At 42.1% G+C, this 17,612-nt stretch overlaps 1 protein-coding gene across 1 annotated transcript; it reads left to right on the forward strand.

Moving 5' to 3' along the window:
* Positions 1-1,118: 1,118 nt before the first annotated feature.
* LOC123076909 (probable signal peptidase complex subunit 3) lies at positions 1,119-4,927 on the forward strand. The gene is made up of 6 exons (XM_044499060.1): positions 1,119-1,323; positions 1,792-1,839; positions 2,184-2,246; positions 3,961-4,014; positions 4,439-4,525; positions 4,601-4,927. The coding sequence occupies exons 1-6, from the start codon at positions 1,198-1,200 to the stop codon at positions 4,727-4,729; spliced, it is 507 nt and encodes a 168-aa protein (XP_044354995.1). The 5' UTR covers positions 1,119-1,197; the 3' UTR covers positions 4,730-4,927.
* Positions 4,928-17,612: the final 12,685 nt, after the last annotated feature.

The following is a 17,612-nucleotide window of genomic DNA, read 5'->3' on the forward strand; positions in this document are numbered from 1 at the left end:
GACAACACTCTCCCCTCTCGTTGCTATGCATCACCATGATGCTGCGCGTGCGTAGGAAAATTTTGAAATTACTACGTTAACCAACAGTGGCGACGTCTTCGTATCGTCAAAAGCTCCCGTGATTTTTCATGATTTTTTGATATATATATATATATATATATATATATATATATATATATATATATATATATATATGAGATTTTATGGCAGCGGAATCATCGAAAGGCGATGGATGAGGGCCCTACATGGCCGCATGGTGTTCCCATGGGGTGGCCGCGCCACCGGGGCACGTGGAGGCCTGGTGGCCCCTACTGGCCCGTCTTTGCTCGAATATTCCTCAAACATTCTGAAATAAATCCACAAAAATTCTTCAATTTGGAAAACTTTTATTTCTGCACAAAACAACACCATGACATTTGCTTAAAACAGCGTTAGTCCATATTAGTTTAATTCAAATGATTCAAATTAGAGGGCAAAACAATGGCAAAAGAGTTTAGAAAAATAGACACATTGGAGACGTATTAGGGCCCAGTGTGCGAATATTGCTATCTCGAAACTCAGGATGGAAATGAGCTGGTCTGCTCCAGCCCGGGCCTAGTCCCGCTGGTCCCTTAGTTCTGTCGAGGGACATGGCGTCGGCCCAATGGTTCAATATTGAGTGGCCTCATGCCAATTGGGCAACATGGTCTGACCCATTTTAATTTTGGATTGCACAAGAACAAGAGGATTTACTCAAGTACATTACTTTAACTAGCATCATTTAACTGTTCCACATGAATCATTCACATTATAAGGTTGGCCAATAGTTTGAAATTTTCATATTAACACAAGGGTAACAACCTTGCAAAGACATGTGCATTGTAAGAGTGGACTACAACCTTGGGCAACATTGGGCTGGGCTAATGGCCCAATGGGTAACACCGGCCCATTGACAGCGTGACTCGAAGTGTTTTTTCTAGCAGTAGCGTGACCCGAAGTGTGGAATTCAGTTCTTCCGAAGAACAAAACACGTGGCCCAATTGTACCACAGCGAACACGTGGCCCGCACCCGTCTCAGCCGTTGGATCTCGAATCGGACGACTGTCCGAGGGCGCATACGTGGCTCGTCGTTCATATCCCAACGCCCGAGAAGTAAAAAAAAAAAGGGATTTCCGTCCGAAAAAAAAGTAGAGCCCAGAAGGAAGCGGAGCTCGAGCGATGCACTCCTGGGGGACCCGGCTGCTGGCCGCGGCGACGACGGCGGCGCTCCTCCTCATCGCCACCTGCGCCGCCGCCTCCGCGCTCGACGCCTTCCACGTCCCCTCCGTCGAAGCCCAAGCCCACGTATGCCGTCTGCCCCTCCTCTCCCGGCCTTTCTTTAGAGCAGTCTGCAGTTATCCCGTCGGAACCGCGAGCGTTCACCTGAATCTGTTACGCGATTAGTGGCAGTGATTTCTTCAGTACCGCCGAAATTTCGCGATTCTCTGAAGAGTCCTGGTAGGGATCAGGGCTCGACGTCGTCGGTGGGGGTGAACTTGTGGGGGATCTGACCGGTTCTGTGTCCGTGAATTCACCGATCTGTCCGGATGCAGCTTGGCGGGACAGGGTCATTGTAGGATGGGTCAAGCATCTGTACACTGATTCGTTTATCTAGTATTCTACTATTGTTTAGGCTTTTTTTTTACAAGTTGTATAAAATTTGGGTTCAGATTCCATGGTTTGTGTCTTGTGTGCCCACCGTAAAGTTTGTTGCTTTATCAGACATGATTTTACATGTAAAGCTTGCTTATTGATTCTCTTGTGCTCTCGTAGGTTACGAAGATAAATCGATTCCACAAACAGATCAATGGGAACGACAAGGTTTGTGCTTTTACTTCATCCTTTTGTTTTCCATGTTTCATATCTAGAAACAAGGCCATCATTTTACAACATATAATGTTTTCCCTTAGGCAATTATTCAGTTGCCAAGCCGCTGAACAAAACCAGTTCCTTGTGAAAAAAATCTTGAAAAGAGTCTTCAATATCAATTTATTAATATTATTTCACAGCTCCTAATCTGCGCATTTGCGACTGCCTTTATGTTCTACAGTTGCTATTACTATCATTCATCGACACAATGCCACAAGCCAATTCATCTTTTATATGTATGCCATGTTACTTCTATTGCAGTACCACTGACAAATTTCTGAAAACAAATGTGACAGGTGACCTTGACCTTCAGTCTATCTGCAAATTTGGAATCACTTTTCACATGGAACACAAAGCAGGTGATATTTTCATTCTAGTAGGATGTGCAATGCTAAACTATTCTCTAAATGTGTAGATGCTCACTAAATTGAGCCCATATATATCTGTGAGCCTGACGAATAATATAACAAGTGCATATCAGAAGTAATATTGGTCAAGTGCAATGTTTTCGAGTCGATGAGTCGACGAGTCGCTCAGGGGGGCGACTCTAGACTAGTCTAGACTCATGGTCGATGAGTCGACATGGCGACGAGTCGACGTGAGTTAAGCAGCAGCCAGGGGAGGAGCACAAGTGCTCAACAGCAGCAGCAGCAACAAGGGGAGGAGCACACCAGCAGCCACATCAACCAGGGGAGGAGGGGAGGAGCACAACAGCAGGAGCAGCAACCAGGGGAGGGGAGGAGCACAGTAGCAGGGGAGGAGGGGAGGAGCACACCATAGGAGGGGGGGAGCAGAACAGAGGAGGGGAGGAGCAGAACAGCAGCAGGGGCAACCAGGGGTGGCGGCTAGAGAGGGTTCGATCGGGGGGAGGGGGTGGGGGATGATCGATCTAGGTTTCCAGGGGAGATGGGCCGGCCCATATAACAGTTGGGCTCAATTTAAGTGAGTCGCTCGATCCAGAAAGAGCGACTAGTCGTGACTAGTCGAGACTAGTCGCTCGACTCATGCCAGGAGTCGAGTCGAGAGTCTGAGTCGAACCTGGAGCAGCGACTCATCGACTAGTCGTCGACTAGTCGCGACTAGTCGAACGACTCGAAAACAGAGGTCAAGTGTTATATGCAAAAATTGAGTCAGTATTGAATGAAGATTTACCAAGGTTTGCCAATTTCTACTGCAGTATCTTAATCACAAATAGATAGTAACCTTGAAAGTAGATGATAATTAGAACGTATAATATTTCTTATGAGGCTTTACGGTGTTAAGTTCAATGCTGGTTGCTTGCAGAAAGCATCACAAGGAGCAACCTTTTCATCTAGTCCTTGGTCTCACTGTGCCGAAAGCTGTCATTTTCTTGATCCTTTTTTTTCAATTTTGTCAGCATGTAGAATGCTGCAAAATTGTACTTAAGGAAATACATCATTTTTTTATGCTACAAAAAATCATGTTATCTTCAGAAGAAACAGATAGTGACCTTGAAAAAAAATTAGAATTAGAAAGTATAGTTTTTCTAATGAAGCTTTACGTTGTCAAACTTAGTGATGTCTGCTTGCAGAAGCATCACAAGGAGCAAACTTTCATATAGTCTTCGGTCTTTCTGTACCGAGAGCCGTCCTACTGTCAATCCTTTTGTTTCAATTTGGGCAGCACATATGGTCATTTATGCAAAATAGTTAGTGAAGATAGTTTTTGTTTCAGTGCTGAGTGGTTCATTATGGCTTGTAACTAATAGTAATAGATACACAAGAGAATGCATCCTCATAATTAACAGGTAAGCCATGTTACTGGCCAATTTGTTACTGATATGCTTAATTCAGAAGCACGGGCTATTATCAGAATGTTCTTGACAAACTGCTGAATGTGAAAACATATTTGACTTAGATAAGAAATAGTTCGATTGCAGACTACTCCCAGATCTTTTTCAGTTGACATTGTTAGTTACTCCCCCTGTAACAAAATGTAAGACATTTTTTATGCCCTATGCAAAACAAAAAAACGTCTTACATTTTGGTACGGAGGTTGTATTTGCTCCACTTCACATTGAAGCTAGCAACTTAATTTCTTTTCTTTTATCAGGTCTTTGCCTTTGTGACCGCTGAGTATGAAACCGCGAAGAATTCCCTGAACCAGGTATGCCAATATTTGCATTTAACCCTGATCTACATTTTTCTACTACCATCTACTCCCTCCGTCCGGAAAAGCTTGTCCCTCAAATGGATGTATCTAGCACCAAGTTAGTGCTAGATACATCCATTTGAGGGACAAGCCTGGGACAAGCTTTTTCGGACGGAGGGAGTATATTGTCCTAGAACAGATAACTGTCTGTAATTAAGCACTGTTTCAACATGGAGCATTCCTATTGTCACCTTGGGAGTAAGAGAGCTGCTTAAAATAGGAGTAATATTTTGGTGGGATGCACTTTAATCATCACTCAGAATATCTGCCTGTCTTTTGTCAAGAAGTGCTGCAAAACACCATCGTGTCGTTCCCAGCACGAACACATTAAGGGGTGATCGTCGAACCATGCTTATATTCATTTCATTACAATCGACAGGTTTCATTATGGGACAAGATAATACCTGACAAAGACGAGGCAAATGTGCAAGTGGAGGTGAAGAGCAAGTATCCCCTGATTGACCAGGTAAGGCTCCACTCTTTGTCCATTTTGTTACATGTTCTGGATTCGTCTTTGACACGATTCGTCTCCTGTCATCAGGGGACCAGTCTGCGGGGCAAGAAAGTTCAGCTTGTCCTCCACTGGCACATCATGCCGAACGCCGGCGCAATGATCCGAGGCAAGATGCCTCTTTCGGAGTTCACTCTCCCAGACACCTATACTTCCTGAAAACGAAGCTGTGCTCCTCTGCTCCATCTGATAAATTATGTAGGAGGCTCGCAGTTGTAGATCTATAAGAAGAATCCTCTAGTGAATGCGAAGCGTCTTTGCTGCACTCAGGACAGTAGTCTTGTTAATTCCTGATTTGTTGTTCGTTCACAGTGTGGATATATATAGCTTATTATTGATCAAGCAGTCAATATGCAAGATCATGGTGATGCATAGCAATGAAAGGTGATAGTGTAGTCCACGTACCCTCGTAGACCGTAAGTGGAAGCGTTATGACAACGCGGTTGATGTAGTCGTACGTCTTCACGATCGACCGATCCTACACTACAAAAAAAAGACACTTCCATGATGATACGTGTTTGTCACAGTAGGTCACGTTTTCTGTCATGCATGTAAATGCATGACAAATTTATGAGAGAATCAAGATAGTCATACCTGTGCTGGCATAGAAGTGTTCCATGACATCACGAAAATTATCATCACGGAAGTATCCACTTCCATGACGATAAATCGTGTGCTATAGAAGTGCTTTCGTCAAGGGTGACCGACACGTGGCATCCACCTTAACGGGACACCGTTAAGTTATCGGGTCCGGCTTTGGATCCGATAACTCGTTAACAGCCTGGACCAATGGGAATTTTCCACGTGTAAAATTCTCATTGGCCGGAGGAAACACGTGTCGGCTCAACGTTCGGACAGATGTCATCCGCTCATTGGACAGGAGGCGCCTATGATACGTCGACACGTGGCACGACCCAACAGAGGCCCATTCCGGTGAAAAGGCCGAGCCTGTCAAAATAAGCGGGCCGGCCCATTATCGGCCTACTTGAGTCAGGCCCATTTACAAGTACGACCCATACAAGTTACACAGAATCGGCCCATCAAAGGCCCATTCTAGATTCGACAATTTCCAGCCCATCGTCAGTTTAAGCCCGTTAACGGCACGCTACGGTTTTGGGCCCAATTGCAGCCTGAGCTTCTTTCGGCCTGTTAGCAGCCCATCGTCAGTTCCAGCCCGTTAACGGTCCGGAACGTCTTTCGGCCTTTTCTCGGCCCATTCTACAGTTGGGCCAATTCTAGCCCGCTGTGACTTTAGGCCTGTCCTTGGCCCATTCGGTAAATGGGCCAACTCTTAGCCCATTTTGTCTCTCAGCCTGTTAAGGGCCCGCACAATAGTTGGGCCTTTGACTTTAGGTCCATTAGGGGCCCACGTTCCGCAGGGCATCATTTTAGCCCAACGCGACTTTCGGCCTGTTAAAAGCCTAGTTTGCAAATTGGGCCTCCTCTGGCCCATAACACTTTCGGCCTCTTACTGGCCCATCAAGTAAAAGGGCCGAGACAAAATTGACATTTATTTCGGCCCGCTAAAGGCCCGCAGGCCATTTCCATTTATACGGCCCTATCGAGCTTTAGGCCTGTTGACGGCCTGCTAAGAGCCGTTGTTACGGTGGGCCCATTTGGGATCCACTTAATATTATTTTAACCAGCCTAATTAAGGCCCGCTTTGACTGCACATGTTTGTTCGTTTGTATGGCGTCCAGGAAATGTTTGGGCGTGTTGGCCCCCGTTTCAACGATATAGCATATTCAACAAATATCCTACTCTATACTATCGCCTATAAAAAACATACACTATACAATAAAAAGCATAGAAACGTAGAATAATCCTACACTATACAATAAAGAAATTACAGTCGAATATACCCACTGGGCATTATAGTTCGGCACCAGTGATTATAAAGCGTACACAAACAACAAATTACATACACTGGACAAATAAATCTCATACATCATGGACACGCATCAACAGAACTTACCATTTGAACTATAATCTCTTCAGAAAAAAGGATTGGCCGGATTCAGATAGCACAAATTTCAGTCTGCAAAATCTTCAATTCCTTCGTGGTTACCTCAGTGTCTTGTTTCATTTTCTTGACTCCTGCATCTAATACCTGCATGTCCAGTCTCAACTTGTTGATTGTACGTTCAGAATCATGTACACGTTGTCTTGCCACCTCTAGTTGATGCTCGAGAACACCAGCACATTCCAATTCCAATCCATAATCTAACGGCCATGCCGCACTGCTCACAGATCTTTGTGTTGATGTCACTTCATCTTGAAATGTTTATGTAAGTACACATGACTAGGGACAAAATATAGTTACAACAGTGAAGCGAGCAAGACAGACTATTTTGTACATGGCAAAACAGGAATAACAATAATGTTACACGTCATGAAGCATAAGCATGTGACATTTTAAAAATTATAAAAAAGGTAGTCTGTGCAGCCTGCATACAGAAATTTCTCTTAGCTCACGAGAGGAGCATGATGTTGGGGCCCAATCCAAAACACAAACAAGTTACAAATTTGGACAGCATGTTGGTATAAGTAAGCAAGCAGTTAGCCATTCTGTAGCTCAATTAAAGTCTTAGGGAGCATAATGAATAGCAGAGGGATTCATACAAACCTACTACAGCAAGCAAAACTATGCAATCATTAGCCTAGTATAAACTAGATTGTGAGCCTCATGCAATAATAGTTGGTTAATAGACTTCAAAGCTTGAGGCACACTTCTCCAGAGTAATTAAATGGTAAGGCCTTTAATTATGTCAACTAATAGTTATACAAGTATCCAACATCAGGCATCATTGTTTGGGCATCTCATTAACTGAGGACAAATAAAGCAATTGAAAAGAGCAAATTAACTATGCCTGAAACAAACAAGGAATTAAACTGTTGAGTTGGATACAGTGACTTACCTTAACTGGTTGAACAGGCTCAGTGCAGCTCCTACTTCTCTTGCAAGGCTCCTTCCTAACATCTTGTACTTGGAAATTCTCAATCTTATCTTCATTGCACCCCCTCTGCAAGGTCACACAAACTAGTTACTCGTCTCCTTGGAAGATAAATATGCATACTTTCCAGTCTGTGAACAACACAAAAGGATGAGATTATAACAAAACAATACCACATAATGAAACATGCCACATCTCTTGCACTTGCACACAATGAAATGAGCATTTACTATGTCTTCACTATGTAAAAACTAGGCATACCTTCGAACTGGATCTTCAGGTACTCTTGGAGAGCCTACTTTAATGTACAGCCAAACCTTTATGTCACCTATGAGTTAGACAAGGCCCCACTATAGCAGCCCTTAGTGTTGAAATCGTTGACAAGCTCTGTTAGAGTGTTAGGTCAAGAACAACAAGTAATCAAAGCAAACAGTCCTAGTATGGCTGGCTGATGCAAACAACAATTGAACAGATGTGTGAGCAAATCTTACATATCAAGAAAAGAAGCAAAGAAGGAGGCTTAAAGACCATGACTTGACTGACCAGATTTAAGGGGCATTTAAACATCATGTGCAACGTATGAACTAACATAAACATTGCATATTCTAGATTCTACAATGGAATGCACATGTATTAGGTTATGCCATGTATGATGATGCGTAAATGTACACTATAGCAGGCAGGAGTGATTCATCATTGCACGCACAATTGAATTGCAGGTTAAGGGTCAGTTCGATTCCGCCTTTTCAGGGCTTATTGTCAAAATAAGCCATAAAAGATGAAAATAAGTCATTTTTGAGTTATGGGCTTGGGCTTAACTTATTTCGCTTTGAGGGGGGTGTGTTTCGGGTAGAAGCTCACTAAAAATTGAAGGGAAGGGGATTAGTGAAATGACTCTGTTGTCTGCCTATATTACAGTCAAAATGCAACTGCTCACGCCCGCGTCACACCTGACCCTCAAGTAAAAACAAACACGCAAGCGTTCATTGCCCTGCCCGCTTGCATCTCCTCTCCCCTTTCCCTTTCCCTCGATCCCTTACCTGCAGCCCTAGGGTTCCTCCAGCGAGTCATCGCCTCTGGTCCCATGTGGCCTGGTCCTCGACGATGCTCTGTCCAGCTAGGCTACATGGCCGGCGGGTAGGGGCAAATCTCCCTAGCTGCTCCTCCCTCTGGCGCCGCCCCTCATTCTCATGGTCCCCAATAGCTGCTCCACTGTGGTCCGTCCAACGCACTACTCCGGCGGGCGCCATACAACTACGGCTGATGCCAAACTACAGCAGAAGGCACCTTATTCCCCCTCCCCTCCTCCCAGGCCGTGGCCTTGAGGTGCTGTTGAAGGATGAGCTCATCCAACAAGGTGAGGATCTCCTTTGATTTTTTGCCAAATTTTCATTTTGATCCACTATACGATGAATTGCTATGAGCTGCTCCTGCTACTGCTATATGATGCATTGCTATGAGCTGCTCCTGCTGCTACTATATGATGAATTGCTATGAGGTGCTGCTGCTATATGATAAATTGCTATGAGCTGCTGCTGCTGCTATATGATGAGTTGCTATAAGCTGCTCCTCTTGCTGCTGTATGATGAATTGCTATGAGCTGCTCCTGCTACTGCTATATGATGAATTGCTATGAGCTGCTCCTGCTGCTGCTATATGATGAATTGCTATGAGCTGCTGCTGGTATATGATGAATTGCACACTGCTACTGTTGCTGCTGCTGCTGCTGTATGATGAGTTGCTATGAGCTGCTGCTATATGATGCTTTCAGGTGGTGCTCCTATATGATAATAACCAGCCACTTGGACCATCGAGTTTCAATAAATAATTGTTCTTCATTTAAATGTGGGTCATGCGTTCTTTGTTTAAATTAGGCAATGGGATCTCTATGGAAGACATGGACCAAAGTAGATTGTACCAAGTAGATGGTATCTTTGTATTTGCATTTTGAACAAATAGTGATGGTCTGTTTTCCTATCATATTAATTACTGCACTGGGTTCATTTTGTGATGTATGCAAGTCAAATTATTTTTCATATGGGCAGCAAAATGAAAAAATATAATGCAATCTAGACTTTTCACTGATCATACCAAAGATAAGCTGAAAAGAAAGGCAATGAAAAGAACTCGTTGGCTTATGACCTGGAGCTTATATTCACAGGTGCTTATTTCCTTAGGATAACTCGTAATAACTGTCCCTAAGAAACTTGGCCAATAGAACTGACATACAAATAACATGTCACGATGATTGCAATGGAGGAGTGACCTACCATACTGTAGGATATATGCCCTTGAGGCAATAATAAATGATATTATTTATCTCCAAGTTCATTATTATGTTTATGTTCCATGCTATAACTGCTATGGTTCTCGAGTCTGCAATAACACGAGGCTCGGAGGAAGACTCATATGCACGTGTGGAATAATAAACGGTAAGAAGTATTCTTAGTCTGGCCTCTAAGACTAGCTCAAGTGTTGCATGATGGTTCTGTTTTCCTGATCATGGGCATGTCTATGCCAGCAACTTTGAGGGCACAATGTTAAGAGAACATTTGTGTTGAATCGACCTGGATTGATGTTATGCTATGAGATTCATTCGTCACAAGTTAATGGTACATAACACAGAGATGGTTAACGTTTGCATGATTCCTTAGACCATGAGAGTATCGAGTTTCTTCATGCTTGCTTCATGAACTTTGGGGTTTGTTAAACGTCATCCGTAAATGGGTGGCTATTATGGCGACTTACGGGTTCATGGAAAAGTATGTCAAGTAACTTGATAGCTCAAGATTGGGATTTGCTCCTCCGACGATGGAGAGATACCTCTGGGCCCTCTCGGTGTTACGGTATCCATCATCGTCTGGCCAGACACTTTGTGATTTGATCACGGGGATGCCGGAACACGGGAACAAGAAAAGAGAACAATACCGGTAACGAGGTAACTGGCATAGTGGACAAGTTGTTGATCCACGGGGATGCCAACATGTCTCACCTCGGGTATTTGTAACATATCACGAAGCAACAGGAATAGCACACGGCAACTGGAGCTTCACTCGAATATTCATTCGTGTGGGTATAGGGGTCAATATGGGTGTCCACGGCTCCGATGTTGATCATTGATCGGAAAGTGTTCCGGTCATGTCTATGCTTCACCGAACCTATAGGGTCACACGCTTAAGGGTCATCTATCTGCTGAATACTGGACAGGGAGTTTGAGAGAAATTTGGCGAAAAAGTTTCGGAGACAATGGAAGAGTTCCGGAGAGAGAATAGCGAAATAGTTTCGTAAAACCGAAAAGTTGTTTTGGGATATACCATTAAGTCAAATTGGTTTCGGGACACGCCTGATAATTCTTGGAGGGTGCCTGAATTATTCTGGAAACTTCTGGGAATTTTTCGGGATAAAAACCGGAAATGTTCCAGAGCTGCCGGTACCGCTTTGGTTGTTTTTCGCAGATGAGATTCACTTATATGAAATTGTTTCAGAACGAATCCAAAATCATTTTAGTGGGTACTGGAATTATTCTAAGACCCACAGAAATATTTTCGGATTTAATGGACGCGAAAAATTGTCTTCATGAATAGTGAAAATGCATTCTTGTTTGCTTTTCACAGATGAAAATCACTAAACCGTAATTGTTTCAGAACGCATTGAAAATTATTTTAGTCGGTGCTGGAAATGTTCTGAGCCCACATAAATATTTTCAGTTCGAAGGGACGCTGAAAAATGTCGTCATGAATAGAGAAAGTGCTTTTTGCTTGGCTTCTTGGAGAAGCCACCTTGAGGGCCTTTTGGTAATATCCCCTTGGCTTCTTGGAGAAGCCACCCTTGGGCTTGGCCTATAAATAGGGGTGGAGGGGGCTGCCTAAAGACACACTCTTTCTCACATACAAGTGCCATGCATGATCTGGCTTCTCTCTCCCTCCCAGCGAAATAGTTTCGTAGAGCCGAAAGGCTGTCTGGGTTCCGGCAGGAACTAGTTCTGGACGGCGAAGCCCTGCCGGATAGATGACACCGTATGTGTGCAACTCTGTAGAGAGATCGTAGTTTTGGTCTTAGTTCGAGAGTGCCTCCCGAAGGGCTGTCCGAGTGACCGTCCGAGTTTCGAAGGTCCTCCCGAAGGGCTTACCGCGACACCGTCTAGGGGACTGTCCGACCACCTCCCGGAGGGCTGTCCGAGGGGCAGATGAGGGTATACATCCTCGCGGTTGGGAGGTTGTAAATCCTAGGTGCGGGGATCTGCACCGCCGATAGTCATCGACTCTACTTCCCGCTGCACTACGAGTCGGTAATGAAAAAGATCAAACCTTGTATGCAGTCTCCATAGTGGTCCTGGGCTGGTGCGTAAGTCGGAATTTTTTTGTTTTCTACTACGTTTCCCTACAGTGGTATCAGAGCCATGCTATGCGTAGATGCAGGTTTTGATCTAGAATACATAGAGATGTATGGGTGTTGCACAATATAATTTGTAGTAGATGAGTTCTATTACTGAAAATTATTTGTGCGGGTAGCAGATGAAATCTGTTACCCGATGTTCTTGTTACTTCCCTGGAATTTGCATATTTCTGATCTTGATAACGGCATGGTGGATTTTCAATGTTCTGGCAATCCGCGATCCTGATTGATCAATGAAGTGCTAACAGTTCGTTGAAATCCACCATAGTTAGAAAGAAGGATGAAATTTAGCAGACAAAAGGGCAATGCAGATATGATCTGCACGGGGGTCATGCGTATGACGAAGTTTACTATGGGGTTCGAGATTTTATTATCTCGTGCTTCATACACCCTGCAAAGTTAATCTAGCGACATGAACTATCATACTTGATGATGAATGTTGGTCGCTGCGGTTTAAGTCAAAACCTTAGAAGCCACGTAAAATTAAATTTTGCATAAACCGATTAGAGGCGTCTAACTTGGTTTTGCAGGATGTGCATGTGATGTGCTATAGCAGTGCTCATACTAATTCGATTATGTATGAGATGACTATATGATGTAATTTGATTAACATGACCTGCGTGTCATGATTCGGCATGATGGCTAGAGCCATATGATTGTCACTTTAATGACCTGCATGTCAACCTTAAGTAATGCACTTATTTTATTAGCTATAGAGATAGCAATATTATTTGGTGCATCGACAAGGTGGTGTCAATCTTTGCGAAGGTGAACACCGACGCGAATGCCGAAGACAAAGAAATGAAAGACTTCTCCGTCAGAAGGGGCTATACCATATCATGCTATTATGAATTGCCTAAGATGTTTATCCCTCTTGATGCACCCTTCTTGATTGCGCGGTAGTTGCTTTTTATTAGGGTGATCTCTCACTTCAAAATATCAAAGTAGTTAGTGTTCACCCAAGTGTAGCACCGTCTGTAATTCGTATCTTTTCGGGGTGCGCCATGTCCACATGGGTACGAACGAATCGAGAGGAATGAGGTGGGTGAGGTCAGACCTCGCAGCAAGATCACTTGGTTGTCTTTGACGTTCGGGCAGGATCGTCCTGAGCTCGGAACACACCCATCGAAATATGAACAAGAGTCACATGGAGATGTGATCGGCAAGTTTGCCTACCAATTGAAATTCTCATCATCAGTGATGTCCAAATCAATGGCGTGGAATTGAAATGTGGGTCTTATATCACTCATAATCAATTTTGAGAGATATTGATTTGAGTGGGAGCGCACTGTTGAATTAACATGTTTAATTCTCAGTGCAATTAATTATGAACACTGTCTAAGTGTTTCTTGCAAAATAGTTGTAGAATAATGGCTCGCGTTTCCACCTTCCCTGTTAAAATTGAATATCTATTAAATATCTGGTTAAAACTTTACGTTTGGTAACGTAATGTGAGGATTGTCCTGAAGAGTGCCGAGAAGAACTTTGTCCTATCACATGCTTTCCGTATACTCCCGCTAAATGCTATGGATGATGAGACTCTCGTCCTTCGATCCAAAAGCTAGAATTCCGTTACGGTCAAGTGCAATATGTTTGCTTCCATGAAACCCGAACTTCGAAAGTTTGGGATAGTTATGTGATATTCATGGAACTGAAAATTAATTTTCAGATACAAACAAAGGCTGAAAGATATGAAATATCCAAAGCAATGTTTGTTTGCAAATTATTAGTGAAGTGTTTAATATGCATTAGACTGATAAGAGAGGGATCCAGAAGAACGCCTGTCATATGATATGAAGGTGAATAAAACAACAACTTAAAGAGAAAGGAAGTGTCCAAAGGGTGTTAGTATGACTTACACGCCTAGGAAGTCCGGGGCTAACGCCACTCTTAAGTTGGGTGCTTCTTCTGAGAGTAGGAGAAATACTGAAAGTTAAACTGTTAGAAGTATAAAGGCAGAAAGAAAGATGACTAGAATATCCAGCTCATGTATGAATGTCATAGAAGTTTTTGATGTATAGAAGGCTGGTCAAAGATATAGTTCTTGGGAATTATGGTTAAACATGTTAATCAATAATTCTTGGGTATTGTGAGTTAATCACAAAGATACCCGCTCGATCACATTCTGTTGCGAATCAATGTAAGAGCTACTATGGCTTAAAAAGACTAGCCAGGAATGAGGTTTTAATACGTGCTGGGAACATAGTAAAAGTTACTATACCTTCCATCGGTGTATTACCTATGTATTTTCTTTCATAATTCATTTTAGAGTTTCTCACACTCTAGCCCTTTGCATAAGGTATCTTGCAAGAAGGTTGTTCATAAGAGAACTTTGATGTTCAGTATTATGAATAAATATTAAGGGCCATACTTTCATTATGAATGAGATGTATGTTATGAATAATGATATTAATATATTACCTCTGTGTTTACTTTCGTAATTCATTTTAGAGTTTCTTACACTCTAGCCCATTGCATAATGTTTATTGCAAAAGGGTTGTTCATAAAAAACAATTGTTGTTCAATATTATGAATAACATAAAGGGCCATGCTTCCATCCAAGATGGGATGTATGTTGTGAATATTGATGGTAAAATGATACATCCATAACACTGACGCTAAATGTCGCAATACTATGAGAATACCACACATGTGTGGCACTGCGTTTGGTCACATTGGAGAAACCCGCATGGAAAAATTCCATTATGATGGATTTTGAAGTCATTTGATTTCGAATCATCTGACACTTGCAACTTTCCTCCGAAAAGTGAAGTGACTGAAATACCGTTCACAGGCCATAAGGAACGAGCAACAAACTTATTGGTGATCATACATTTTGATGTGTGTAGTTCAATAAATGTTGTTGCAAGTAGTGGCTTTATATATTTTCAGAAATGACTCAAGTAGATATATGGATATTTGCTTGATGAGATGTAAGTCTGGATCTTTTGAAATCATTCAAAAGGTTTTCAAAAATGAAGTAGAAGTTATTGTAACAAGGAAATTATGTTTCTACAATTTGATTGCAGAAAGGAATATCTGAGTTACAAGTTTAGCGAATGTCTGATGAGTTGTGAAAAGAGTTTCATAACTTACACCTCCCGGAACACCACTATGAGTGGAATGTCTGTGAAGATGTAATCAAACCATTTATGACATGGTAAGATCAAAGATGACATAAATAAATTTGCCATTATCACTTTTAAAGAGTAATGCTTTAGAGACTGCGGCTTTTACACTGAAAAGAGCTCCATCAGGTCTGTTGAAATGACGACATGGTATGGTACGCCCAACCATGTTATATCTTTTCTTAACATTTGGAATATGGGGCTTGTGTAAAAGGTTACAAACCTATTCCAAATCAGACAAGTGCTACTTTGTAAGTTATCGCAAGTCATTGGGTATTCCCCCACCACTATACCGAGGCAAAGGATTTTTGCCACAAAACGGTATGCTTTTAAAGAGAATAGTTCTTGCAAAAGGGTAAGTGGGAGGACAGTGCAACTCGACGAGATAACAAGTATCTTCGTCATCAGGTCAAAGGAAAGGAACCTTGGAAGTGATTCCAGAGTTTCCTACTGCGACTGATACGGAAGCCTCTACATGAGATGTATGGACTTCGGTCGAACTTGTAGCTGAACAACGTAGGCAAAGCTCGTGCAAACCTCCCAGGTGCGCAAACGAGATAATGTTGTTAGACAACAGTATACCTATGATACACAAGGAAGCGTTGATGGGCCCTGACTCCGGAATTGGCTAAATGCCAATATAATCCGAGATAGTTTCCATAAATGATTCAAGATTTAAATCTTGATAAACCCTCCGAAAGACTTGGAGTCTAACGGATTGTAATGGGACTATAAATGGATATGGATAATTTTTTTTATCTATTAAGCTCGACTTGTTGCAATAAGAAGTTCAAGGAGTTGACTACAATGAGATTGTCTCACCGTAGCAATTAATACATATTTCAAAACATGAGATATGAAACATGGATGACAAAAGAATTTCCATGAAATGGAAATACAACCTAGGACTTGTATGTGATACAATCCAAAGTATTTTGTCGGTCCAGAGGATGCTAGTAAGTATGCTAGCTTCAGAGTTCCAGCAATGGACAGAAGAGAGCAAAATGGAGTTGGAATCTTCGTTTTTGATGGAATGGTCAAAGGGGTTTGACTTCATCAATGGGTAACGAAGATGCTTGTGGTTTCAAGAAAGTAAGTGGGAGCATAATAATATTTCTGAAAACCTTGTGTGCTTGACACATTGTTAATTGGAAATAAATTTCTTGACACGAATTAGGACTTCATTTGAAAATAGTTTTTCGATGAAGTGCTTGGGCTAAATAGCCTTGATATTAGGCATAATGATCTATGGAGATAGATTTACCTAATAGGGCTGAGCAAAAATACATATTGACAAGATGCTAAAACCGTTTAGCACTAAGAACGACAAGGAGTGATTCTTGCCGAAGTCACATGGAAAGAGTTTTTGCAAGAATCAGTGTCCCAAAACACTGATGAGCAAAATACATGATGGAGATTCCACACACTCCTGTGTTTGGATTAATCATGTATTCCATGGTATGTAAAACAACAGATATGTCCAATACTCCCAAGCTGTTGCGAGTATAGATACCAAAGTGATCAAAAGTACTGATCATGGGACAACAGTGAAAAAGGATCATTGAGTACTAAAGTAGCACTGATGACATGTTTTCTCGCAAGTAGAGATCATGAAGAGTTCGTTGTAAAAGGTTACATCGATACAATCTTCATCATTTCTCCATGCGATTTTCGATTTAAATTAAGGGTTTTGTGTAACACACAATATGGTGGTGCAGTTAGTTGGAAATTGTTCCAAACAAGTTACTTTGGCGAATTCTATAACAGAGGCGAAGTATGTTGCCGCTTTAGAAGTGAAAAAGACAAAGATGTTGAATCATATAATTCATTCATGAACTTAGTATGGTTCCAAGAAGGCTTTGGTCAATGGGACACTATTACAGATAGTTGCTCCATAACCCAGTCTGAGGAATCACGTTTCGACCAATGATTCACATATATACAAAGCCAAGTCCGCACAAAATATGAATTTTGTGAAAGCGTGAAAACGCGAGGATATGCAGAGATACACACGGAGCTGAAGTTGTCAGATCCGATGGACATCAGGCTATACCACATGCGAAGCATTTTTTACACCAGTATGCCATAGGTGTAAAGTGCATTAGCATTAACTAGATTATTGACTCTAGTGCAAGTGGGATTATGTAGGAGATATGCCCTAGAGGAAATAATAAATGATATTATTCATCTCCAAGTTCATTATTATGTTTATGTTCCATGCTATAACTGCTATGGTTCTCGAGTCTGCAATAACACGAGGCTCGGAGGAAGACTCATATGCACGTGTGGAATAATAAACGGTAAGAAGTATTCTTAGTCTGGCCTCTAAGACTAGCTCAAGTGTTGCATGATGGTTCTGTTTTCCTGATCATGGGCATGTCTATGCCAGCATCTTTGAGGGCACAATGTTAAGAGAACATTTGTGTTGAATCGACCTGGATTGATGTTATGCTATGAGATTCATTCGTCACAAGTTAATGGTACATAACACAGAGATGGTTAACGTTTGCATGATTCCTTAGACCATGAGAGTATCGAGTTTCTTCATGCTTGCTTCATGAACTT

The sequence above is a fragment of the Triticum aestivum genome, chromosome 3D (assembly GCF_018294505.1).
Source record: "Triticum aestivum cultivar Chinese Spring chromosome 3D, IWGSC CS RefSeq v2.1, whole genome shotgun sequence".
Taxonomy (NCBI): Eukaryota; Viridiplantae; Streptophyta; class Magnoliopsida; order Poales; family Poaceae; genus Triticum; species Triticum aestivum.